The sequence below is a fragment of the Gambusia affinis genome, linkage group LG04, assembly GCF_019740435.1.
Source record: "Gambusia affinis linkage group LG04, SWU_Gaff_1.0, whole genome shotgun sequence".
Classification (NCBI taxonomy): Eukaryota; Metazoa; Chordata; class Actinopteri; order Cyprinodontiformes; family Poeciliidae; genus Gambusia; species Gambusia affinis.
The window spans coordinates 22466685-22492162 of NC_057871.1; the positions used below are offsets into that span (position 1 = coordinate 22466685).

Consider the following 25478-nt stretch of genomic DNA (forward strand, 5'->3'; position numbering starts at 1 on the left):
ATTTCAGATGTTTTATTCCAAGTCTCCAAAAAGCGCTGGCTTTTAAATTGTTTGTAAAAATTTGATTTGGTCCCACAGTTCTACAATCTACTTAACCTTCCTGTTATGTTCAGGGTCAAATTGACCCGTTTGAAAGTTTACTTTTTTTTTTTTAAATAGTTGGAAGTTTTTTTTTTTGCACAAAACTTTTTCTATTTGTCTTAATAGGTGCACTCTATATATAAATTGAAAATGTATTCATTTTACGCATTTGCACCCCCCTTGGGTCTACTTTTTACATAGATACTGTTCGGGTCAATTTGACCCAGCAGTCAAGTTGAAAGGTAAATAAGATCAAAAAATGTCCAATTCTGTATGTTTCCTTGCAGCTATAAACCACATTTCACCACACACACACACACACCCTCACTATTCTATTTACTTCACAAGGAAACTGAGAAAGCAGGTGTTCATACAACTTTTGACAGGAATCTTTTCTGTTCCTGTGGACAAACTTCACCCACACTGAGTGACACTCAGCAGAAGTGAAGGAAAACATAAATACATGACACATTTCTCTTGATTTTAATCACCGGGTCAATTTGATCCAGAACAGTTTGTGTGTCTCAAGTTCAATTATAAAAATCACCCATTGAAAAAAAATAAAGTGTAATATAAATAATGTACCAAAGATCCATTTTAAGGAAATTTTTGTTTTTTTGTGTCTAGATTTTTTCAGTAGACATAAAAAATGTAAATTCCCTTTTTTTATGTCCAAATGGGTAAATGAGTAAGTTGTCATCATTGATCCTTAATTTCTGAGAAATAAAAAAACATCACAGCATAAATATTGATTGAAATGGTTAGTATTGGAGTTAATAATCAGATACAAAAATGTTCTGGAGGACTTTTCTCTAGCTTCTGATTGTTGCTATGAAAATGATCAAATCAGTTCTGCATTACTCAAATTACAGTATAGACGAAATGACTAAATATTGATATTAACATTTTTTTTTTATTTAGTTTTTTAGCATGAAGAGATTAACAATAGATTTACATATGACTGAATTGTTGCATTTGTGGTTTTCCGTACCTGCTGCAGCATAAATTGTCACAAGCCATTTATCCATTATTGTTTTTAAACAATCATTTGGAAAGCTAACTGTGGCATCATACGAAGTCACAGCAAGTAAACAGTCGCTTAGATGTAGTACCTAGGGCCACCAGTAGTGGTCACAACATTAGGATTGAACTGGAGGGATTGCTGTAAACAAGGTGAACATCCCAGCAAAACAAATGAAATACCAAATGATTTGAGAATGGGTGTTCCTGTTATGTTGGGGTGATAATTTAAAATAAAGTAAAGTTCTTACTAAAACTTTGCATGTCTGAGTTTTGAGGGCATTTTGTCCTTACAGAGAGTCTGACAATGAATCTTCTGTTTCTAAAGCTGTGACAAAACAATCAACAATGACAGTCTACTAGCATTTGTATATCAAGTCCAACATATCTACAGGAGTGCACAGTCTTTGTTTGTTTCCTCAGTTAAATTTACTTGCTAAATTCAAAGTTTTGTGCTATTTTAATGAAATATTATCGACTTAATCTACCCATATTTTTTCATACATTCTCCATTACAATGCCCATAAAAGCAACAAGCATTTGGCCAGAAACGTAAACATAAACTGACTTTATAGTCAAAATATATTGATCAGATCCAGGTAAGAGAGTAAACTCCTTGGATGTACTGGTTTGAAAAGGATTGAGCAGGTTAGTTTTTAGATTAGGATGTATTTCAAGGTAAAAAAAAAAAAAAAAAAAAAAAAAAAAGAGTAGTCCGTGATTGAGACATGTGACAGGTGAAGTGAAAGTCCACACAGAGGCAAGCAGCGGCATGACAGAAACCTGCAGTTCAATGCTGCACCAACAGTGAATATGGGATCAGGGTGCAGGATGAAGAGGACACAGCCCTGGTGGTTGTTCACCTCAGTGGCTTTTATTTCTGTGATTTCTAGGACAACAGCATCTCCAATGTAAGTCTGATCTTCCTCTGTCCTCTGGTTTTTTAGATCATCAAGAACCACTGCGTGCCTGCCTGTCTTCAGTCCTGTGTTAGAGAATCTTGTAATTTTTCATCTGTTGTAGATAATCCCCAGTCAAAGAAGGTGAATTAATAGAAAAAGAAAAAAAATCCATCCATTCCCAGGCTGGTAGCAAAATGTATCGTTTTGAGGAGAAATTATTTGTAAGATGTATTAAATCGCATAAATAAATTTAGTAAAAAAAATAAAGTTTTGGATGTGTATGTTAATTTTAATTTTGAAAGAGTAAATTAGCATTTGAAGCCTTGGAGTCGAGCTCTGATATTGTGTAAAAGACGACAACTGAAAAGGGAGCAATGTTGCGGAGGTAGTATTCACTTACTGATCCTGGACAAAAACTAAAGACTGCAACAAAATATTTAAAACCTTTTAGTTTTAAAATCCCACGACTGTTGGACAGGTTTAATGTGTCAGTAAAGCAAGGGGGAAAAGAATCAATAAATCAAAACATCTGGGAAATGTTTTTGAGCAGGTAGGGTAAACAGAAACTTTAATAGCCTCAAACAAATGTTGTGAAACGAAAAAGTAAATGATTTATCTGCGATAAGATGTCACTAACCTGTATTTGGGTCCAGTCTGGCCAGACAAAACTTTAAGTTGAGCTTTTCTTCCTGTCCTGTTCTGCTCTGTAGGAAGGTGATGTCTGCCCCCAATCTGCTGCGGCTGGGAAGACCACAAAACATCTTCGTGGAGTGCCAAGACTGCCCCAGTGAGGACAACTTCGCTGTCAGCATCAGTGTGATGAACTGGCCAACCAGATCTAAAAGACTTGCGCACACCTCTGTGAACCTCAACGCTGCAAACAGATTTCAAGCCTTTGGAGAAGTTGTGGTAATGTTAAAACTGGGTTTCACCTCAAACATTTGCAGATTTAACTCACAAAAATTTGCAAATGAAACATTTTCAGCCACCTTCAAACATCCAATTTTAACAGTGCTCACTCATTACAAACATTTCTTTTAAATATGCATTCCTTCACATTTTTGACAGATTCCTGCTGACGAACTCATTCGCAGTCCAAACATAAAGCACTATGTGTATCTGCAAGCTCAGTTCCCAGATGTAAAGCTGGAGAAAATCGTCCTTTTGTCATTGCATGCCGGCTACATCTTTATCCAGACGGACAAAGCGCTCTACACACCCAACAGCAAAGGTGAGTCCGACGCCGACAGCTCCACACTGCTCAAACTCACCTTTCCTGTCAGGTTGTTTAAATGAGACAACTTTAGCATCAGTGACCGTCATACAATCAGTCAGGAAATTCAAGTTACAAATGTAGATCGTCTTGATTTATTCCACTTCAACAGCTCAGATTGATTTCTGAGACAGATTGTGTGTCCTTGCACATCACTCTTCCAACTCTTTTTTTCCCTCATCCAGCTGAATTTCAAGGTATATAAAGTTCTTTCAAAGACGAACGTAGAAAAACAGACACAACGGGAAGTAAGGGGGGCAAATATTTTTGAGTCTTGTGGTATTTGTCAAATTGCAGGTCCTAGTTAGAACATGTCAACTCAAAAAGATAATTGGATGTGTAATATTTTTGCTTGCTGTCGTCTTTGCTGCAGTTCTTTACAGGATATTTGCGATGACGCCTGACATGAAGCCTGTGGAGAGGGATAACATGACCCAGATGGACGCTTCTGTTGCCATTGAGTTTGTGGTAATTCATGTATTATTGAATATCACTGTTGTGTGTTATGTTATAAAAAAAAAAAGATATGCTGTAGATGGTAACTCCATGTTCACTAAACATTTGCAGAAGTGATTTCTCACAATATGTGAAGCTATTTAAACAAATTGGCTGATATTTATTAATACAGATGCAGCCTTTCAGTTTAACATCACATCTGTAGAGGGACGCTGATAAAACCAGAGGCATTTGGGAGATTTTAACTTTTCTAGGTGTTTGGAAAGAAGCACATTGTTGGATTAATTAGGGAGCGAAGCAACACCACTGGTCAGTTCTATGAAAATGTTTCGATGAGAAAGAAATAATAAAGCGAATAAGTACAGCGCAAGCACAAATCATCAAGAAAATAGATTTTAAATAACATTTGATTCGTCATGAACCTCCCAGAATTGACGTGCCCAGCAGAAAAGCTCCCAAACTAAAGTAAATATTCAACTAAAAACTGGAACACGTGTAATCACATTAACCTCTAAAGACAAAATTTGGATCAGAGAACGGCAATTTTTAATTTAAGGATTTGCTAAAGGCATTTTAGTTGCCAGTTTTAATAAAAATAAATCTGTATTTCAATCCCTTAGACCCCTGAAGGAGTCATTCTACCACTGGATCCAGTCGCTCTGAGGTCAGGGATTCATTCTGGAGATTTTCAACTTGCTGAAGTTGTCAGGTGAATATATGGCACTTTAATATGGTCTGGAAAAAACATTAAAATGATCAGTTTCTCTGATTTTACTCTTTATAGATATATGTTGGAGTAAAACAAACATTGTTCTTTTACTCTACAAACTACTGACAACATTTCTCTGAAATTCCATGGTGAAAATAACGAAAAAGATGCAGCGCTTTCAAACCTCAAATAATGCAAAGAAAACAAGTTTATATTCATTTAGGATGAACAATACTAATGTTTTAACTTGAAATTTTTAAACACGTAGTTTCATTGCTACAGTTTTACTGAACATGGCTGGCTACAGTAAAGGATGGTGAAGAAGCTTGTTGATTTATGTCATATTAACTTGAGCTATCAGTAAACTGATACACTATTGGTCACAACCTAAGGAATTCAGGACAGCAATATAACAAATATAGCTACCTATTCACTCTATCTTAACTTTCTTACTAACATTCATCTATTGAATGGATAGGATAGTCAGGGATGAGAGGATTGTTTAAACAGGCTCTTCCTGTGTGCTTTGTGTCAAGTGTTGGACTTTGGAAAATCGTGGCAAGGTTTCAAAGTATACCACAGATGAGCTACTCTGCAGAGTTTGAAATCAAAGAATATGGTGAGTTGCATCAGAGTTTTCCTGATGTGCTGGTTATGATTGCTCTGATCTCAGGGCTCACTCAAATCCTAAACTTTCAGTGCTGCCCAGTTTTGACGTTAAGCTGATACGCCGAAGTTCGTTCTTCTTTTCGGACACCAGAGAACTCCACGTAGACGTCAAAGCCACGTACGTTACGTTTTTCTTTGTCGGAGACAAGTATTGATCATCAGATTGATCTAAGTTTTCTGAAGTACTTCGATCTACAGCAGTAGAAACTAGTGTTAGGACGTTAACAATAAATAAAAGCGTCTTCCTGCTGATTTCAGGTATATGTTTGGTGAAGATGTTCAAGGTTCCGCATATGGAGTTTTTGGAGTTGTGCTTCAAAATCAAAAGAAGAGTTTTCCCAGCTCACTTCAGAGAGTGCCGGTAGATATTTACCTTCAGTCATTTTTCTGTTTTGTTTGGCTTCACGTCTGCCTCAAACATTGACCCCCACATGCATAAGAAACATTTTGAAGCTCTGACAGAAAGGTGATATTCTACCTGCGCAAGCATAATATTTAAAATCGTCATGAAAATGGTTTTTCTAATCAAACCCACAGATACTAACCGGTAACTACGATCTGAAAGAGCTCATTAGGAGGGAGTGTTTGTCTTTTGGCCATCTTCATTATTCAGATGAATAATGTTAGTAATGCTGACCATTAGGCGTGAACAATAGGGATTTAAAGTTTTATATCACAATTCTGGGGTACGATTCTGATAATGATAACAGTGGTAATAAAAGGTATTTATTGTTGCCTTTTTAGGTAACAGTATTGTTGCAGAGCAGAGCTATCATCCCCCCCACAAACACAAATGCTGCTTCTGAAAATCATTCCCGTTTGTAATCCGCTTCTTTGGGACATCACTCACATAGAAAAATGGTATTTGTGTTACTAAGCTGCACACAGTAAATGCACTTAATCATGTTTACAAATTTGTTGATATTTATTGGTACTATTATTGTACAAACAGTGGACAATCCCAACAAAATGGACAGTTTTGGGGGGATTTTAAAACATTATTCATTGGAATTTATTGTGACAACAATACCTGTAATTCTTATCATGGAAGAAATAAGAACCGCAATAAATGATAAACAATGTGATAAATGCCCACCCCTACTAACAATGTTTTTTAATGTAAATATTGATTGAATAGTCATTGATCCCAGCGTAGATACCAAACGCAGTGTGATTAGGAACATCACTGTTTTTGTTAAAAGTCTGTAGAAAACGGTGAACCTGATGGAGTTGCCTGTGAGAGTGAATGATGTGTAAATGTGTGACAACACCAAACTCTTCAGATAACTTGCGTTGTGTGACATTAGATTGAGGAAGGAGAAGGAGTGGTGACCCTGAAGAGAGAACACGTTGCCCAGACCTTTGAAAACTTCACAGATCTTATGGGGAGCTCCATATTTGTGGCGGTCAGCGTGCTGACAAGCGACGGTAAGAGAAGCAGAGATGGTGATCAGTATCTTTTATCCAGGAAAACCTGTGGCAGTCTGTTTACAGTTTATCAGGGTGTACAGCCTAATGAAATGGGTAATCTTGATTTTTGTTAAAACTTTTATATAAAATGTGTTACGTTGGAGTCCTGGAAGTGCAACAATGGAATTAAAAGCTAAACTTGTAAATACAACATGATGTTTCTGAACTGCTAAAATCTTGAACAGAATGTAAATTAGTATGTTCTATAACATGTATATAAATGTGTCCTCTGTCCTTCAGTATTCAGTTTAACATTTTTTAATTTATGCCATGTTGTTTGTTTGAAATATTTAGAAATTTCTGTTGATCAAATGCTGAAAAGCAATTGTTCCATATGTTTTTCATTATAAATGTTTTAAGCCTCAGCTTTATTTGGTTTATCAATCTTTTTGGAGGAAATTATGTCTGACCGTATGATTTAACTTTAAAACCCAGTGAGGGTCATATCCTGTCACAATCTCTTCCAGTTACATTCAGCAGGCCAACTTGGAAAATGTTCAGACTGATCACTTTGTGTAAAAAGAGCTGACATTATCCTGAAGTGCATAATTTCAGCGTTAGAGACTGGTTTCAGGGTTATTCCCTGAAGGAACTGAATTCACTACTTCCAACAATGGAAGCCTTAAAGGACTTTTGTTTTATTATGACTACACACCATTTTATCTGATAAGTGGTGTGCTGTGACATTCAGAGCTTGCGAAACAACAAACTGGAAGCCTGACACTTCATTCTTATCTGCACAGGTAGTGAGATGGTGGAGGCAGAGCTGAGAGATATTTATATTGTCATATCGCCGTATATCATCCAGTTCACCAAAACACCCAAATATTTCAAACCAGGATTATCTTTTGATTTTGCGGTAAGATTTCTTTTGTCTTGTTTTGATTCACATGCAGACAAACTGATAGTCTGATACGTCGCATTTGGTTACTTAAAGATAAATCACTTTGTGAAGTGTGACACAAAGTGTTGGGAGTGTTACAATGAGGCAGTGACGTGCGGTCAGGGGAGGCAAAGCCTCACCTGTCATCATGGAAAAATAATATAGAATGATGAAATAATTTATCACCAGCTATCAACCTCACCGCACGTCAATTAGGGCAGAGAAGATCTCAGTTTCTGTGAAGCAGAGTGAGTTATAAAAATGTTAAAATATTCTTCCTACATAAAATACTATATTCTGTGTTATTTTATGGATTATTATATTTAAATAATGCATGACTTGAATAAATAAAATAATTACATCAAAGGAAAACGCTGGCAATAAGGCGCATTGAATGTATTTTAATAAATTGTTGGTCCAAAGATCAGACGTTCAGGTTCTTCAAACATCCTCTTTCTTCTCTTTTCCACGCGAATCTATGACGATATCCTTTTCCGTCAGATATGATTGACCTTTCCTGATTGTTTCTTGAAAGGTTGAGGTTCTGAATCCCGACGGCACTTCAGCACAAGGAGTTCCTGTTGCGATCGATGAAGCTGAGGTTGAAGGCGTTACTTCTGCCAACGGCATGGCGAGACTTTCAGTAAATACGTTGGAAAACGCTGGACCACTAAAAATCACAGTAAGTCCCGAGAACTGATAGAAATCTGCTGTTTCACATTTTTGTATATGGATAGACGCCTGTTCAGAATGCTGATCTCATGTTTAAAATAAGCATCAAAACCTGCATGAACGCTCTTGTACGTTTCTCACATTTCTGACAATAGTGTGATTCAAAAACATGAGGTATCAAATAACATTTTCTTCCTCTAAAAAATAACATTTAATTGCACTTACGGTAGTCATACCTGTAAGAGCTCTATAGCTGCATTTGCTAATTGCAGAGTGCATCTCTGTTTGTCAAGCATATTTCTTTATTTAATATTTATATTTTTGCTTAACTGTGTAGGTAAGGACCAAAAATCCTCGAATTTCTGATGTACAACAAGCATCGGCAAGCATGACTGCTCTCCCTTATCGCTTAACAAGCAAAAACTATGTCCACATTGGTAAATACTAAAGTCATGTCCATCAGTTTTCTACGCATATATGCACTTTTTGGTAAATGACTAAAACCGTCTCTGCAGGACTGACAACAGCAGAAGTAAAACTGGGAGATAACCTGAAAATGAACATCAACCTCAACAAACAGGACAATCCAGAAAATGACATAACATACTTGGTGCGAGAACAAATTGTTTTTTTTCTTTTTGTTTGTTTCTAAAAACGTTTGAAGCAGAGCTTTATGCGCAGTCTTTTTTTTTTCCTTCCTGTTTTCAGGTCCAGAGCAGAGGTCAGTTAATAAAGCATGGACGCTTTAAAGTGAAAGGTCAAGTGATGGTATCCATGACCCTCACTGTTACCAAGGAGATGCTGCCATCATTCCGCGTCCTGGCCTTCTACCATCCAAATGACAGCGAGGTGGCGTCAGACTCGGTCTGGGTGGACGTGAAGGACTCCTGCCTCGGCTCGGTGAGGCGCGATGCAGCAGCGGGGCTCAAGTGTGAAAATTAAACAAAACCACCGCTCTATTTTGTTTATTTATTTATTTACATTTTTATTTTTGACCAATAGAATTGTTATTTTTTGTTGTTTTTTTTTTAATATATATATATATACATATATATATATATATATATATATATATATATATATATATATATATATATATATATATATATATATATATATATATATATATATATATATACATATTTGAGCACCTTTTAAATTAATTTTTTTTGGATTGCTCTAATACTTTTTTTTAAATAAGTTTCAGTTCAGACATTTCTTAAAGACCATCTGGCATCTTATGGATTTACATTCTCCAAGATATCGAGACGGGAAAATTGAAAATTAAATCCAACTTCTAACTGAATCTCCGTTCAGCTGTTCGGTATTATTGACCATGGTAAATATTTGGACACACTTTAAAACATAAAAGTCCACAAATGGGTTTTTTTGTGTCATGTAAAGGAAAACCCCTTTCAAAGATATGAACATGAAGAAATCAAGCAAAAATTGTGAAATAATGTGTGTCAGTAACTTATAATGCAACTTCAGTTTAATATTGTGTGCATTGGGATGAATGGAGTAAAACGGCTCTTGTATACAGACTGTGATGAAACTGCGGTGTGAGTTGGTGAGGCTGACGCAGAGGACCCAGGTTGAAATGAATAAAATCACCATTAAACCATTAAAGACGGTTTAATGGTGAAATGCTATTGCAAAATCCAGGCAGCACAGACAAGCAGACACTAAAGGCTCAGAGCTGGTAGCATCTGGAATAACCGAACGACAGATTAGACAGAAACGACAAAGACACAGAAACACAGGCAACATCAAAAACACAGAGGGTAATCAGGGAACGTGACACACCTGGGCACAATCGATGGGGAAGACTGGACAACACGGAGACTCAAAAGACACAAAAACCTTAAACAAACACACAGAAAAACTCAAATCACTACAGACCGTTTAAATTCTGCTTTAAATGATCTGCTTTTTTTGTTTTGTGTCTCCCAGCACTCGCGTTCTCTAAGCATCGTCCTCATCTCATTGTCTACACGCCTTCCACTATATTATTCACAGTCCGTACACTTTTGATCATACTATGCATGGAGATAAGGGACGGTCTCATCTGTTTACAACAGTTGAAACTAGAGCCACTGAAACTCTTCGCCCCTTTTGAGCCTCGGAAGAAGTTTAACCTGAAAATCACTGGAGATCCTGAGGCCACAGTGGCGCTGGTGGCTGTGGACAAAGGCGTCGTCGCTCTTAACAAGAACTACCGTCTGACACAGAAAAAGGTGATCTTCTTTCCTGATCATGTTCAGCACTTAAAGCCAAAGCGTCTTTGCATGTCAAAGATTCATCTCAGAGTTGCTGTTTTTTTTTCTTTTCTTTTTTACATTTTATCTTGAGGCGTTCTTTTGATTCCTCAGGTGTGGGACACAGTTGAGAACGCCGACATCGGCTGCACACACGGCGGAGGAAAGGACAGCATGAGTGTTTTCTACGATGCTGGGCTGTTGTTTCAGTCCAACTTGCAATACGAGACGCTGCCCAGACAGGGTAGCTAAACAAAACAAAAATACAACGATGTAAATGTTGTATGAAAGAAGAGAGCCGGTGGCTTGTTGTCCTGTCCCGGTTAAAATAGGTGGCCTTTCTTTTCTTTGCTTTTTCGCATAAGGCTAAAATAAAAGGCAATCTAATTTCTTCTACTGGAGTCTTCTTAACTCCACCTGGAGTAAATCTGAAGTAACTTTGTCGTGACATGTGGGTCCATGTTTTAGATCTGACGTGCTCAGCTCTCCGGAGGAAGAAACGGGACACTGCCCTGATGAACGCCACCGCCGAATTATGTAAGAGCCGTCACAGAAAACAAGAACGATCTGCATCCATGTTTGACTTGAGTCATCTCCCAGACAGTTTTGGCTTTTTAGACTTATTTAATTGTAGATAGATCTTGTGTTTGTTAAACATACAGAGAAACAGCAGGTTCTTGGTACGTCCATTTCATTGCTCCACAACACGTCGTAATGGATGCATAATGTGTGATATCACTGGTAAATCATTTGGCAGCTGATCTTTTGGCACATTTACATTTAATATTCTGCACCTTGATCCAGAAATAAGCTGCAAAAGTAATTAAAAGTCTGCTATCTTATTCCCATGAATGGTTTTAAAACTCTTCTCAAACTTTTGTCTATTTGTCAGTCATAAAGTGCCATTTTCGCAGTTCAGTGAAGTAACTCTGCTACCTTCAGCTGGTATGAAAATGCTGCCTATGTTAAAACACACAAGAAATTTGACCTACGTCACATCTGTGTCTGACCCTTTGAGATTGGCGTCGGTGTCTGTAGTGTCAACACTTCTCCTTCAGCGTGCCATCAACACATCGCTGCCGTCTGTTGATGCGGTTTACAAACATTTGTAGGCGCGTTGGACTGAGAAGTAGTTCATCACTTCGTTAAGGCAAACTTGAATGGTTGCCACGGGCGATTCAGCGATTTCTAAAACATACATCGATAAGTAAAAGTAACAGTTTGGGTATGTTGTTGATGAGGGAATAATGTTATAACATGATACAAAGCTAAAAAAATAAACTTTTTGCACAACACTCCCTCTTTAAGAGTGTAATAGCATTTCTTAAACCTGCTTCATGAAGTCTTAATCTTATGTTCTATTTTTGTAAGTTTTTATTTGGTTTGTACTTGAGTCAATTTGTGATGTCTTTATTGTCTGTTCCTTTAAATTACCGTTTTATAAACTGTACACCTGTGTGCCTCTTGGCCAGCACTCCCTCAAACATCTCTTTAGGCTTTCTGGTAAAAATACATTTAACCATAAATACCCATGACTTTAACTAAATCTCACCAATAAAACGTCAGTAAATGATAAGTATAAACAAAACAAGCTAACTGATTTTATTTTAAACACTTGGTTTTTAAATTATGCTTCCGACATGTTTATTTTGGCTTGTGCTCTTTTGGGTTTTTTTCTTCTGCACAACCTTCTGTGTAACCAGTGAGTCAATATGACGACGCCCTGCTGCGTGACTGTTGTTTGAATGGCACGCGGGAGACCACAGTTTCGTATTCCTGTGAGCGTCGCAGCAGGTACATTTTGAACGGTGAGCCCTGCGTCGATGCGTTCCTGCACTGCTGCCAGGAGATGGAAAACCTTAAACTAGCTCGCGGTAAGCGCCTGGAACGAGAGATGAGAGGCGACGGCATCGCTGTTTTTTTTCCAGTTTTGTTGTTTGAGAGGAATAAAATGTAATTATTTTTATCCAACTCGAGATGACAGCTACATGGACATCAATGATCTTGTCTCTCGCACCAAATTCCCTGAAAGCTGGCTGTGGTCCGACGTCAAGCTGCCAGCATGTCCTCCGGACAAGCCTAACTGGTGGGCTCACTGAAACTTTTACAAATGAACAAAAAGAATCACGCCGTCAGTTCAGCTTTAATCTTAAATGCTTCTTTGTTTCAGTGAAACAATCTCCTTCGTAAAGAATATGGCTCTGCAAGATACGATCACAACATGGCGGTTCACGGGAATTTCCCTGTCCAAAACTAGTGGTGAGAATCCAGCAATTAGAAACGAGGCTTCAGTGTTTAGTTGTGTTTCAGACTTGACATCCGCTGATCCATAGAATTTAGTCCCTCGTTGTTTCACTGTTCCTTTATTTTCTGTGTCATTTGTGTCGGCTGAAGGCCTCTGTGTGGCCGACCCTTTGGACATTGTTGTCCGGAAGGACATCTTCGTCGATCTCAAAGTGCCCTACACAAGTGTTCGAGGAGAGCAGATAGAAATTAAAGCTGTTCTGCACAATCATAATCCTGAGCCCGTCACTGTAAGTAATGCAACATGGATTACCCACTGGTAATTGTTATTCAATTGCTCATAATCTTCTTAAATGAGGATTGAACAGTGTATGACTACAAGATCGGGTTGTACTGGAATAAATTAAATTGATTTGAAGCTTTAGATCAAGTTGTAAAGTTGTTTAGCTAAACTAAACTCAGTGTTGGCTCCTGCAAAGCCCCTCCATGATTCCCCAATCTGAAATTTTGGGGTGGCATAATTGCCGTGTCGTCTTTCACAAAGCACGTAACTCAGTTTTCCTGTTGTCAGCATCAAGCAGGCTGAACCAACAACCCCTTCATGCACGTAGGCAATAAAAACTGTTTATATACAGACATAGATTTATGCAGTTCTTTGTTTTAAATAATTGAACTACAATAAACAAACATGTTGTTTAGTTCAGACTTTGGCACGAGTCTTTTGGTAATTACAGATAAACAGAAACACGTTTCACTCAGAGACATTAACTCTGTAAAGAAAAGCTAATATTTGGTAACAACGTCAATAAACATATAAATCCGCAAGAGGATTACATGTTGATATGGGGAAAATAAAATAAAAAGACTAAGTAGTAATAGTACATCTTAGTAATAATAATAAATAATAACCTGTAAAAATATACAGGCAAGTAAACAGAGGTATCAGGATTCATCATGATTGTAATCTTTGTTTTCCACTTAGAGTCAAACGTCTCCATCTTAAGTTAAAGTCTTGATGTTGTTTTTCTATGATGTAAACTTTTTTAATTCCGTCTCTCCATTGCACAATACTGGGAGATTTTAACCAAGCAGATGTAAAACATTTCTTCTCAATCAGAAGCAAGACTCTAAGTATTTACTGTCTTTGTCCGTCATATCCCTGGAAACTCTTCCCAAAATGTGTACAGACGGGTCCAAATCTAAATAAATGGCTGAAATAAATGGCTTTATCTTGTGCCTGTTTGACCATCTTTGTAATGCTGCCCTGGGCATCTGCCTACATTGACCAAATCAAAACCGTCTGAACTGAATCCAACTGAGTAACCACGTTGTACCTTCTCACCTGTTTGTTGTTTTTAAGGTGCGCGTGTATCTTCTTGAGACAGAACATGTGTGCAGCGCAGCTTCTAAGCGTGGAAATTATCAACAGGAGGTCAACGTTGAGGCCTCAAGTACACGATCGGTTCCCTTTGTTATTATTCCAATGAGAGAAGGAGATTTCAACATCGAGGTCAAAGTGGCTGTGCTGGACTCTGAACAGGGTGACGGATTTAGAAAAACGCTGCATGTTGTGGTGAGAGAAACAATCGGTTCGTTAATTCAAGTACATAAAATCCAACCAGTCTGTGTTTTGGTTGTCTTTCACTCCCACTGGCTGTTGAGTTCATTTTGAAACGATTGAATTAACAAAACCTGATATAATACAAAGAAAAAAGCAAAATTTCAGATGTTTCCTCGTTGCTGTTTCTTCTAGCCTGAAGGCATTCTGATCAAATCTCCTCTAACTATAACGTTGGACCCTGAAAACGAAGGAAATGGTAAGACTCTAGTAAACATTTTTATTTACTCATCTTTAAGCACACGGATTAATCTCAATAAGTTATGTGGTTGAAAAACGTACTTATTTCCATCATTTAATTTAAAGTGCTTTACTGGGGCCTGGCTTTTATGAATAAACTATTGCTAAATCAAGAGACGTCTGTCTCAAGAGGAAAGAAACACTTGAAATGAAAACAGGAAAAGGCGTCAGGTGAAGCAAGAAGGAGATGTAATGAGCAATGAGTAAACAGAGTGGGATGACGATGAACTTATTATGAGTGGATGAAGCAGACAAAGAGCACTGAGTTTAGAGCAACGCCACAGCCACTTCTAAAGTAGTGACTGTTGTGTTGTGTAATACTACTCCATGCCACTAGGTGGAGCCGCTGGTAGGGTGGGTGAGAGAACGGTAGGCGAGTGAAGAGAAATAATGAAGAGAAGGATAATGGCGTTGTATTCGTTCAGTAGTTGGATTTGATGTGCTGCGTTAAATAAAGGCACAGATGTTCAAGAACGTGTCTTGTTTCTACACCATTACAGTGACAAGTAATAAATCATTTTCTTCAATCCAGATGGTAAACAAGTGCAGCTGCTGCGCAGTAACATTCCTCTGGTAGACATCGTACCGAACTCAACTACCAGCACACAAATAGCAGTTACAGGTGATACACAAACTAACCAGATATAAAACTGCAAGATGCAAGTAAGACTGCGTGGTGTTCGCTTATCTTTCTTGCTGGTGGGAATGTTGCCAGGAAAAAAGCCTAGAGAGCTGAAGAACGCCGTCACTGGAGAGTCGATGAGCGGTCTGATCTACCAGCCTTCTGGCTGTGGAGAGGAAAACATGATCCACTTGACAATGCCCGTCATTGCAACCACGTATTTGGACATGACCTACCAGTGGGAAGCCGTGGGGCTCGAGAGACGGGATGAAGCTCTGCAACACATCATAACCGGTGGGACAAATAAATATATGTTTCTCTGACCATTTATATCGTAGGTCAGGGATCTTCAACTCCAGTCCTCAAGGGTTGGTGACCTGAAACTTAATCAAATTACCTCCTCGGTATGCAGTCAAGTTCTCCAAAGTCCTGCTAATCAATCATCTAATCATATTCTCATTTGAGTCAAAGCATCTAAAAGTTTCGGGACAGCGCCCCTTGAGGACTGGGGTTGACAACCCTTTCCTATGTTCATGTTGATGTAGGAAGTGGTTGCAGGTACATTCATGTTACAGGATGTCTATAATAGATTGAAGATGATTCTGTTTAATTCTTATGTGTATTAAGGTGAATAAAAACTGTTACGTGTTGCTCCATGGGGATCTTATTCAATTTCAATTTGAACTTTATAAAGAAATACAATTTTAACCTTGTGCACAACCCCAATGAAAGATGTGCTGTGCAACAGTGTCAGAGCACATGATTTCACAAAACGTGAACTTCAGTCAGTGAATCTTGTTTGTTTTGTTGGGCTTAGGTTATCGTAATCAGCTAAGATACCGTAAAGGAGATGGATCCTTTGCTGCATATCCTGATCATGACAGCAGCACCTGGTGAGCCCTGAAAACCTTTAAACATAATTATCTATCTATAATGATATAAACACTCCTATTGATTGATCAACAGCTGGTTCTTTTTCAGCCGTCCTCTTGGCTTTCTGTAGTTTTCACATTCACTGTGTTTAGTCGCTTTTGAATCCCAGGGGAAAGGAGAAGAGACGATCCATCAGGACTTCAACCTGGGGTTCTACAGATAAATATCAGATTATTTTTGCAGTTGTTGCACTCTGAAAAAGAATTTAAATATTTTCAAAGTCAGAAGAAGCTAGCAATATTTGCAGATCTTTTGTAATTAAGGCTTGGCTGATCTGGGAACACCTCGGGATTCCCCCGCAGGAGCTGGACCAAGTGGCTGGGCAGAGCGAAGTCTGGCCCTCTCTGGTTAGGCTGCTACCCCCGTGAGCAAAGTCTGAATAAGTGGAAGAAAATTAATGGATGGATAATTTATAGGCCAAAGTTAAACTGCTCAACAAATAGGAGTTCTCTGTAAAGTAGAAGCCACAGCAAAAGTCTGAACATTTCAGAAAGATCTACTGGAATCCTGGGAAAGTATTGCTCAATGCCACTTTAAAAGATTACAAGTACAACTCCGAAAACAAGCACATCATGACAAAACAAAATGGTTGACTGAAGGCTTTAAGTACCGCTACGTAGACGAACTTACAATCTGACTTGTGTTCGGTTTGATGTTTCAGAAGTGACCAACCTTTCTGCATCCTCTGTTTCCCCCCAAAAGGCTGACGGCGTATGTTGTCAAGGTGTTCTCCCTGGCCCACAGACTGGTGGACGTTCAAAGCAAAGTCATCTGTGACGGGGTCAACTTTTTGATCCACAATGCGCAGCAGTCTGACGGGATGTTCAGAGAAGTTGGAAGAATGTCCCACGTGGAGATGACTGTGGGCACCACGAAACCATCCAGACCTATTGCTCATTGTTTTAAAAAGTGAAGCATTTGTAAATCAATGTCAGTGTAAGAACAAGTTGTGTGTCCATAGGGTGATGTCGGCGGCACAGATTCGGACGTCTCCCTGACAGCCTTTTGCCTCATTGCCATGCAGGAGTCAAGCAGATTATGTAGTGCCAACGTTAAAGTGAGGATCTTTGTTTCCTCTCACAGTACAGTCTGTTGTAATGCCGTGTTTCCACTTTCAATATTCTAGTATTGCTCACCTTTTTTTTTTTTATTTCTCCTCTGTTTTGTCCAGAGTTTACAGGACAGCATAAACAAAGCAGTGAGCTACCTCCAAAAACGCCTTCTGACCTTAATCAACCCATATACCGTTGCCATGGCGTCATATGCCCTGGCCAATGAAAACAAACTGAACCTGGAGATCCTGCACAGATTTTCCTCTCCTGGTGCGATCACACAGTAACACAGACACTATGGAGCAATTCTAATGAAACAATTTAGATCACTTAACCTCTCAACTACAGCACAAAGAGAAGATGAGAGAGTTGCATTCAAGACCCACAAGAAATTTTAATAGAGGCAAGAATAAGGCCAAGCCCAAGCAAATACAAGACCATGACACGGATCATGTAACCTCACAACTGCAGCACAAAGAGAAGTCGTTGGCGTTGTGTTGGTCTTTACCACAAGACAAGACCCAGAATAAGGCCAAGCAAATGAGAGACTATTTTTAAAACATCTACACTGTAACAATCTGTCTGTTTATTAGTGAACTAACCTGTCGCAAGTATTCAGAGTTACTGGTTCCACTGATGCAACCAACTTTTTTCTGCAACAGGCAGTGAGAGTGAAGGTGGAGGACTTCACTGATCTGACATTATTCCCTTCTGTATGTTTCCGAAAAACATCCACTTATATATGCTGGAAAAGGTTTTCCCCCCCTTTTTAAATTTTGCAATGTGTGGGGAGCAAAGCGGCAACTTTGAACTTTCCAAAGTAAAAATAAGGTTTGGATTTAAATTGAATTGAATGCAGATAAACATTTGCCACTTAGTTGCAGCTAAAATAAAGTATGTTTCATGTTTAGCTCAAATTATTGCTGAAATTACTAATCCTTAGCAAAGCAATATACAACGTATGGAGCAATGTCATCAGAAACAAATGTTGAAGTATTTCACAAAAAAGGTTGCTGTTGTTCAAAGTTGGAATAACAGAAAGATTCATCTGACAGCAGGACTATGACAGCCAGTAGCAACCTCACTAGGGTTTTGAGCAGATAACATTATTTAGAGTCGTAAAGGTCATAAAAGTTTCTGCGTTTTTCTCAGGTTGTAAACAGATCTGGTTTTCCCTTCAGTGGAAAACTCACTTCAGTCTGGATTAATTGTCTTCCTCTCATCTATGGTATCTCTTTATTGCACTGTTTAATTCAGTTTAGACCTTTCAAGTATTTCCCTGGACAACAGCTGTTCTTTAGCACTGAGATGCAGAAAAAGCTGCACTGCATTTTGAAATCATTGTTCAAATCTGCATATAATGTCAAGGTTCACACCGTATTTCTTGATTTTTCTCAGTAAATGTGTCGCTTCCCCTGGTGTTTTTGGGAGGCTTCTTGACATTGAGCCGTGTTGTTGTCCCCAGATCTGTCCCACTGGCCGGTACCAAGGGGTCGTGTTTTCACACTGGAAGCCACAGCATACGCTCTTCTGGCTCTGGTCAAAGTCAAGGTCAGAATGTCTTATTTACTACTGTGACAATATAGACGATCATCCTGGTTAACAGATTTAACGTGGTCTGTTTTTATCGTAAAGGCCTTTAACGAAACCTGGCCGATTGCCAGGTGGTTCAACAAGCAGCAAAGAGAAAATGGAGGCTTTGGATCAATTCAGGTAACGTAAAACTTGGCTTTTTCTTTCAAAGCTTTATGAGACTGTTTCCCAGTCTCTGCATACTCACATATCTATGATACTTAAATACTGACAGACAGTTTTAAACCGTTGCACAATCACTCTTGGACTTTGTCAGATTGTCGTGTTGAGAAGATGAAGATCTTGACCAGAGGAACTGCAGGGCTGTATCTCCTCTGTTTAACTTGTTTTTATTGTAATTGAAAAAAAAAATGCAGAGAAAGACGTTTTTGTTACCATCTATACATCAATATGTGAGCAAATGATTTTTTTTAGTTTTAACCTGAAACACAGTTATGTTTAGTCTGAAAGGAGACCAGAAGATGCTACGTATGAAACACTGAAGAGGTAATCAATAGGCAGCCATCGCTGTCAATGTTCGCCCATCTTATGTATCAAACTATATTATAATATTATATATTAAACTCGAGGCCTGTGGGCCTAATCTAGCTTTTTATGTGGCCCTCTAGATTCTAGATTAAACACTAGTAGTGCTTAAATATTATGTTATCAATCAAATCAATGCAGTTTTTATCCGTTTACTGCCAAATTATATCAATCAGTCCCTCTAGTTTCATGAGAATTATGAAAATTCACAAAGTTTTTTGCTCTAATAATTGGGAGTTTATTGCAGATTTTTCTCAAAAATTGTCAAAAACTTTCTTACTTGTACTAAACAGCTGCCTCACTCTTAATTGATGTCAGATTATAGTCTATGCTCTATACAGTGAATAATAAAAAGCCCCATTTACCGTCATAAATAAGCACAAATAGAGAAGAGCGCCACCTGTAGTGTGGAAGCAGTGTCGTGTTCCTCATCCTCAGCCGTACTCATAAATGTATAAAGTATATATTTGGTGGTGTATTCTTTTTCTTTTTGGCTTTTTTTCCCCTCTTCTTGCTTTGGAATGTGACGGTCTGTCAGCCACTTTGTGAAATGGACAAAACAAGCAAACAGAAAAAAAAATTGTACTTCCCAATTAGTACCACAAAGATTTTGGTTTTTATTGCAAAAAAAAAAAAAATCACAAAACGAATCACAAAACCCTGCAGGAGGGACTGAAAAGATGTTCAGTAATAATATTTAATTTTAAGAATTCATTGATATTTTAACAGTTTGTGAACAGGTTTTTATCAATACATTCTGCCACAACCAGCCCTTTAAGAGCATTCACGATCTTGATTTGGCCCAAAACAAAAATGAGTTTGACACCCGCCTTATGTAAAGTAAGTTCTCAAAATTTTCTCCACTGCAGATTTCTTTTTTAAAGAAAGTTTGCGGCGCTTAAACTACTCATCTTTTTGGCTGTTGGCGCTTATTAGCTTGGTGGTGACCACAGAAACATCATGGGTCTCATTTCTAAAACTTTGCCCAGGATCTATACTAAAACTATGCATTTGCCCAAAAGGGAAAAAAATAGCATACCTCAGGAATGTTCCAGATTGATAAAGCTATAACCAGAAAGCAATTTCTCCTTCAGAAATTAAAGCTTCATTTCCCTACATTGCTCATATATTCATATTCTCTACATTCAACCATGAATATTCGAAAATATAAGGTCAGCTAATCAATGTTATTCATGGCCAACAATGGCCACACAAAGAACAGAGTAAAGAAACACAATTTCACAGATATTCAGTGAGATGGGGGGAACAAAATCTTATTTTTGTTAGCCACTGTAGTGGCGTGACAAATAAAAGTTACACACCAACATTGGTATTTTAGCAGAAGGCCGATACACGCTCCGTATGAGTAATATTAAAGCGCTCCTCCTCTGCGCTCTGCGGGTTTGGACAGGAAGTGAGGAGCCAGCGATTAAGGGGTTAGTTACTGCCCCCTGCAGGTTACAGCGGAGGAGTGCATCAGGACGCAAGACCTGAAAAGTTAGCATTTACTTCCGGGTTCTCCCATTTGCCTGAGGCCTTCCAGCAGTGGCAATCCCTCTTCTGTCAGGTTTGGGTTTTTTGTAGGTCACAACTTTAGCGTGAAAAGTGCCCCCCAGTTTGAGGCCCTGTTATTGTCTGCGCCACGTTTATACATGAGACCCCAGGCCTCCTCTGACTCATGTCACTCACTCTCACACAGACTTTTTGAATGAGAATTATTATTTATGTATATCAAAACTTTTTAATAACATATTAATACTGAGAGTTAATTAATCCAGATACCACCTGTAGTACCTTTGTCACACTTTAAAACCACAACTGTGTGAAATAGCGTTGATTGGTGTGTTTCTTTAAGGTCAGAACTCGTTTTGTAACGTCTGTCTTGACTCTGCAGGCCACTGTGACAGTGTACCAGGCCGTGGCAGAGTTCTGGACCAGTGAACAGAACCCAGGCTATGATCTAAATGTGGACATCTTGTTGCCGGGCAGATCAAAGCCTGTAAAATACAACTTCAACAGCAGGAACCACTTTGCCACAAGAACATCTAAAGTTCGGACAATCATTTTGTAACAATTTAGTGGCTCAAACTATTATGAAATAAATCTACTTTATGTGTTTTTGCTGATCCGTTTATTTGATTTTAAATCGTTACAGATCAATAATATAAACCAAGATGTGACTGTCGTTGCTACAGGCCTAGGAGAAGCCACAGTGACGGTAAGTGAAATGTTGTTTTGGGTTCAGTTGTAGTCATGGAAAGTCAAACATATTTTTAATTTTAACTACTCAAGAATGACTTCCTATTTATTTATCATATGCTAACTTAAAACCTTATTTTTTATGTGACAGATGGTGTCGTTGTTTTATGCTTTACCTAAAGAAAAGCATAGTGATTGTCAGAAGTTCAATATGACAGTTCAACTCCTCCCAGGTTTGTCTACTTGTGTTTTGTGTCTCTTTGTGTGTTTGCATGAGCATGTTTTATACCTAACCGGTGTGACTTTCCACCAAACAAAACAGAGGAGCACAAACAATTTTGTCTGTTGTGTTTCCAGAAAAAACAAGTGAGGTTGAGAAGATATACAACATGAGAATACGGCTTTTGTAAGATCATTTCATGAAAATTGTCCACTCAACCCTCAAATGTAATCTTAATCAGGAAAAGTTAATTCTGGTAATGATTGTCTCAGTAATTGAGACGATCATGTAAACATTTTGAAATCTGTGAGGTCCTTCTTTTTACAGCAAGCTTTACAGAGATCTAATAAAATGAAAAGAAAAAAGAAATCAAACAAAATATGTTCATTTAGCACCAAATTACAATAATTATCATAACTTTGTATTTATATCTACTCCTTCTTTGCTCATTTTTATTCTGAACAGATATAATAACAAATATCAAGATGCCGCCATGACAGTTTTGGATATTGGTTTGCTAACCGGCTTCACTGTTAACACCAAAGACCTAAACCTTGTAAGACACACAGACCTTCAGGCTTAGAGTGATCAAATGTCTTGGTCTAAAATCTTTAAGATAAAGAAATGTTTCTGTTCTCACAGTTGTTTTTTGCATTTAGTTATCTAGAGGTCGTGCCCGCACTATCTCAAAATACAAGGAGAATATCAGAGACTCAGAAAGAAGCTCAGTTATCATCTACATGGACAAAGTAAGTCTTTAGTATTACATCCATTCAACCCTTTTGCATCCATATTCTCCTCTTTCATTTGTCTTATTAATATTCCTCCAAAGGTTTCACACACAAAACCGGAGGAGATCATTTTTAGGATTCACCAGAAGCAGGTAGTGGGAGTATTACAGCCAGCAGCTGTGTCTGTTTATGAGCACGACAGCCCTCAGTATGGTAATTACCACACGTGGAAAATGTTTTCAATATATAAAAATATACATTTTTAATCTGCTTGTGTTTAATACACCATGCAGAGACACACTGTGTGAGGTTCTACCATCCAGAGAGGGACGCTGGAAAGCTGCTGCGGCTCTGCAAAAGTGATGAATGCATTTGTGCTGAAGGTGAATAAAACTTGTCTTAATAGTCGGTGGAAATTAGTTTACAAAGAAATATTACTCCTTTGGATCATTCGAGATCTCGACCGGTGATGCATGCGGCTAAATTTACGACCTCGAACTTGTTTGTAAAGAAATAAACCAATACGTGTTCAAAAAATTGCAAGGCACACTAATAACTGTTGTCATTTGAAATGTGAAACACTGACATTCAGTCTTTGTCTCTAGTAGGTTCATGCTGCATAAAGAAATTCTGAATTATTTGCAAAACTAGAAGAAGATAAACGATCCAACGTTCTTTTAGAAGAGTCTGACTTCTTACTGACCCCTGCTGGTCTTTCTATGTAGTAGCATGAGGCTGGTCCTCACCATGACTTTTGAGTTGATCCACTACAAATATTTAACAAGATAATCTTCATCTAAAATAACCGTGAAGCATAAACTAAACTCTACATGAGAATCATAAAATGATTCGGTTTCTAGGATAGTGTACAGTTTTTTTTAGCTATAACATTTTTATACAACTTAAAACAACAATGTAAAAACAGGATTTCCAAGTTACCCTTCTTATGAGGACAATGTTGTTCCCTTTCTGTCAGAAGAGGGATTTGTACTTTTAAAATCCAGATCTATTGGTGTCGGGGTGTGTAGTAGTGGACCCTGATTCTAAGGTAATCATATTAATGTACCTTTGGGTTCATAAATTGAACCTGCTATATCTCTGAGTGCAGTGGCTAAGAAATTAGAGACGTTTTACTGCTAATTTTTGCTTTTGGTGATGAGGGAGGTTATATTCATTCACTCTCTGAGTTCCTGACTGTTTTATGAAGGAAGCTCTTGGGTTATTTGTCACGTTGCACCTGCTGTGTGATTGCAGAGAACTGCAGTATGCAGAAGAAGGGCAAAATCGACAACAACGACCGGACAGAGAAGATTTGTGAGACTGAGCTGGACAGCAAAATAGACTTTGGTAAACGTGTATTTGTATACATTTCCCAATGTGTTGCGCAAATGTGCTGATGATGTACAACTTGCATATTTTCAGCTTACAAAGTGAGAGTGGAGGAGTTTGCAGACGGTTTGTCCACCGATATTTATACAGTGCTTGTGCTTGATGTCATCAAAGAAGGTGGGTTTATGTCCATCACACTTACAACTTTTGAAAGTTATAAAAATTTACTGTTGGATCTGTATTTGTCTTTTTTCATAGAGTGATGTATTAATAAGTGGAGCATCAGTAAGAATTTAATATTAATGTGACACTTTGTCATGTTTCTAAATGGCTTTTCAAGAGTATTCAAACTTCTTGGACTTTTTCACATTTTGTGAATTACAAACCACAAGCTTCATTTTATTTTATTGATATTTTATATAACAGACCGGCACAAATTAACAGTGCAAGGACTGCTGAGTTATCCACTACTTATTGGTTTTGTCCTGATTAAGAAAGTTAAAATATCTATATGCAATTAATCAAAACTATTTTTAACCTTGAGAAAAAAAGCTGTTTTGAAAAGATGTTGCCTTGGTATCACATTTGAAATATAGATTGTAGTTTATTTGTGTGAATGGCCCAGTCAAAGTCCAGTTCTTACTTTAAGTAAGACATGAGAATTGTTGCCATTGAAACAGACTGAAGATGAGCATCTTTGCTAAGGAGATCTAGGGAAGATAAACATCCAAAGTTATTGTCTTGAGGGCCCATATATGAAGCCACAGCACAGTTTTCATTTTTAACATTTCCTCCCTCTTCACTGTTATGGGTTGCTTTGCGGCTTATCAAAAAAAAAATTCCAAAAAATACCTTCCAGTTCGTTGCTGTATTTGTTTTTTTACACTGTAATATTTGCTTCCCAAAGAAAATCAAAACTTCATTAATCAAAGTCCCATTGAAATGGGACCAAAGGGACAAAAGTTTTTGAAATACAATTTATTAGTAACGCTGATGGTTATGTTACTATAATCTAAATGTATTGCTGAAAATATGCAGTGATTTCAGAAAGATGATGATGATGATGATGATGATGATGATGATGATGATGATGATGATGATGATGATGATGATGATGATGATGATGATGATGATGATGATGATGATGGTGCAGTTTCTCTCTCTGCAGAGTCACTATATCCTATTAAATTGCGATGTATAAAAACTGTGTTTTTAATCATAGGAAGTTCAGATGTGGGACTTCAGAATAAAAGGCGCACATTCCTCAGTTTCCGGCACTGCAGAGAAGCTTTGGGCATAAAAATAGGTCAAAATTATCTCATCATGGGCACCTCCAAAGATATTCACGCTGATGAACCCAATCATTCGTGAGTTTACTCTGGTTGTCGTTGATCATCAGTTTGTTAGTTGTGTAGTTTTGTCAGGATTTTAAACATGAACTTTTCTCTCGGTTTTCCATTTTTCTATCAGGTACCAGTATGTTCTCGGTGAGCGGACCTGGATTGAGTACTGGCCCACTGAAGCAGAATGTGGAAATAAGAAATACAACACCACCTGTGCTGGCATAGAGGCAATGGTCCAGCATTACACTTTCTTTGGGTGTCGACAGTAATAAAACACGCGAAGGCTTGAATAAGATTTCTGCTTTTCAAAGTTTACTGACACATAAGAGTCTATGTTGTGCCATTTCAATGAGATATGAAAGATCCAGTGTAAAAAGAGTCAATTATGTTTAATCAAATCAACAGCTTTCAAGTAGGATTTGAAATGCTTTTATTT

The 25478-nt window shown here is 37.9% G+C and overlaps 1 protein-coding gene across 1 annotated transcript; it reads left to right on the forward strand.

Annotated features, from left to right (window-relative positions):
- Window positions 1–1858: 1858 nt before the first annotated feature.
- On the forward strand, window positions 1859–25337 carry LOC122829689 (complement C3-like). Its single transcript, XM_044114445.1, has 43 exons — window positions 1859–2012; window positions 2714–2912; window positions 3072–3234; window positions 3650–3744; window positions 4353–4441; window positions 4978–5060; window positions 5141–5228; window positions 5369–5471; window positions 6418–6538; window positions 7324–7439; window positions 7999–8145; window positions 8473–8572; window positions 8651–8745; window positions 8844–9035; window positions 10217–10372; window positions 10508–10637; window positions 10862–10930; window positions 12097–12267; window positions 12371–12479; window positions 12564–12652; window positions 12788–12927; window positions 13998–14210; window positions 14391–14454; window positions 15028–15117; window positions 15211–15411; window positions 15935–16010; window positions 16753–16912; window positions 17012–17107; window positions 17222–17372; window positions 18568–18653; window positions 18738–18815; window positions 21115–21270; window positions 21376–21438; window positions 21571–21652; window positions 21777–21825; window positions 22105–22195; window positions 22299–22388; window positions 22472–22583; window positions 22664–22753; window positions 23625–23717; window positions 23793–23876; window positions 24922–25066; window positions 25170–25337. Exons 1-43 carry the CDS (start codon window positions 1915–1917, stop codon window positions 25309–25311), a joined length of 4965 nt encoding a protein of 1654 aa, XP_043970380.1. The 5' UTR covers window positions 1859–1914; the 3' UTR covers window positions 25312–25337.
- Window positions 25338–25478: the final 141 nt, after the last annotated feature.

Bases quoted from the DNA above. Each gene is read 5' to 3' on its own strand.
- LOC122829689 (XM_044114445.1), top strand. From the start codon at position 1,915: ATGGGATCAGGGTGCAGGATGAAGAGGACACAGCCCTGGTGGTTGTTC. The intron at 6,539-7,323 runs GTAAGAGAAGCA...TTATCTGCACAG, and splicing joins CAGCGTGCTGACAAGCGACG to GTAGTGAGATGGTGGAGGCA. The intron at 22,196-22,298 runs GTAAGACACACA...TTTTGCATTTAG, and splicing joins ACACCAAAGACCTAAACCTT to TTATCTAGAGGTCGTGCCCG.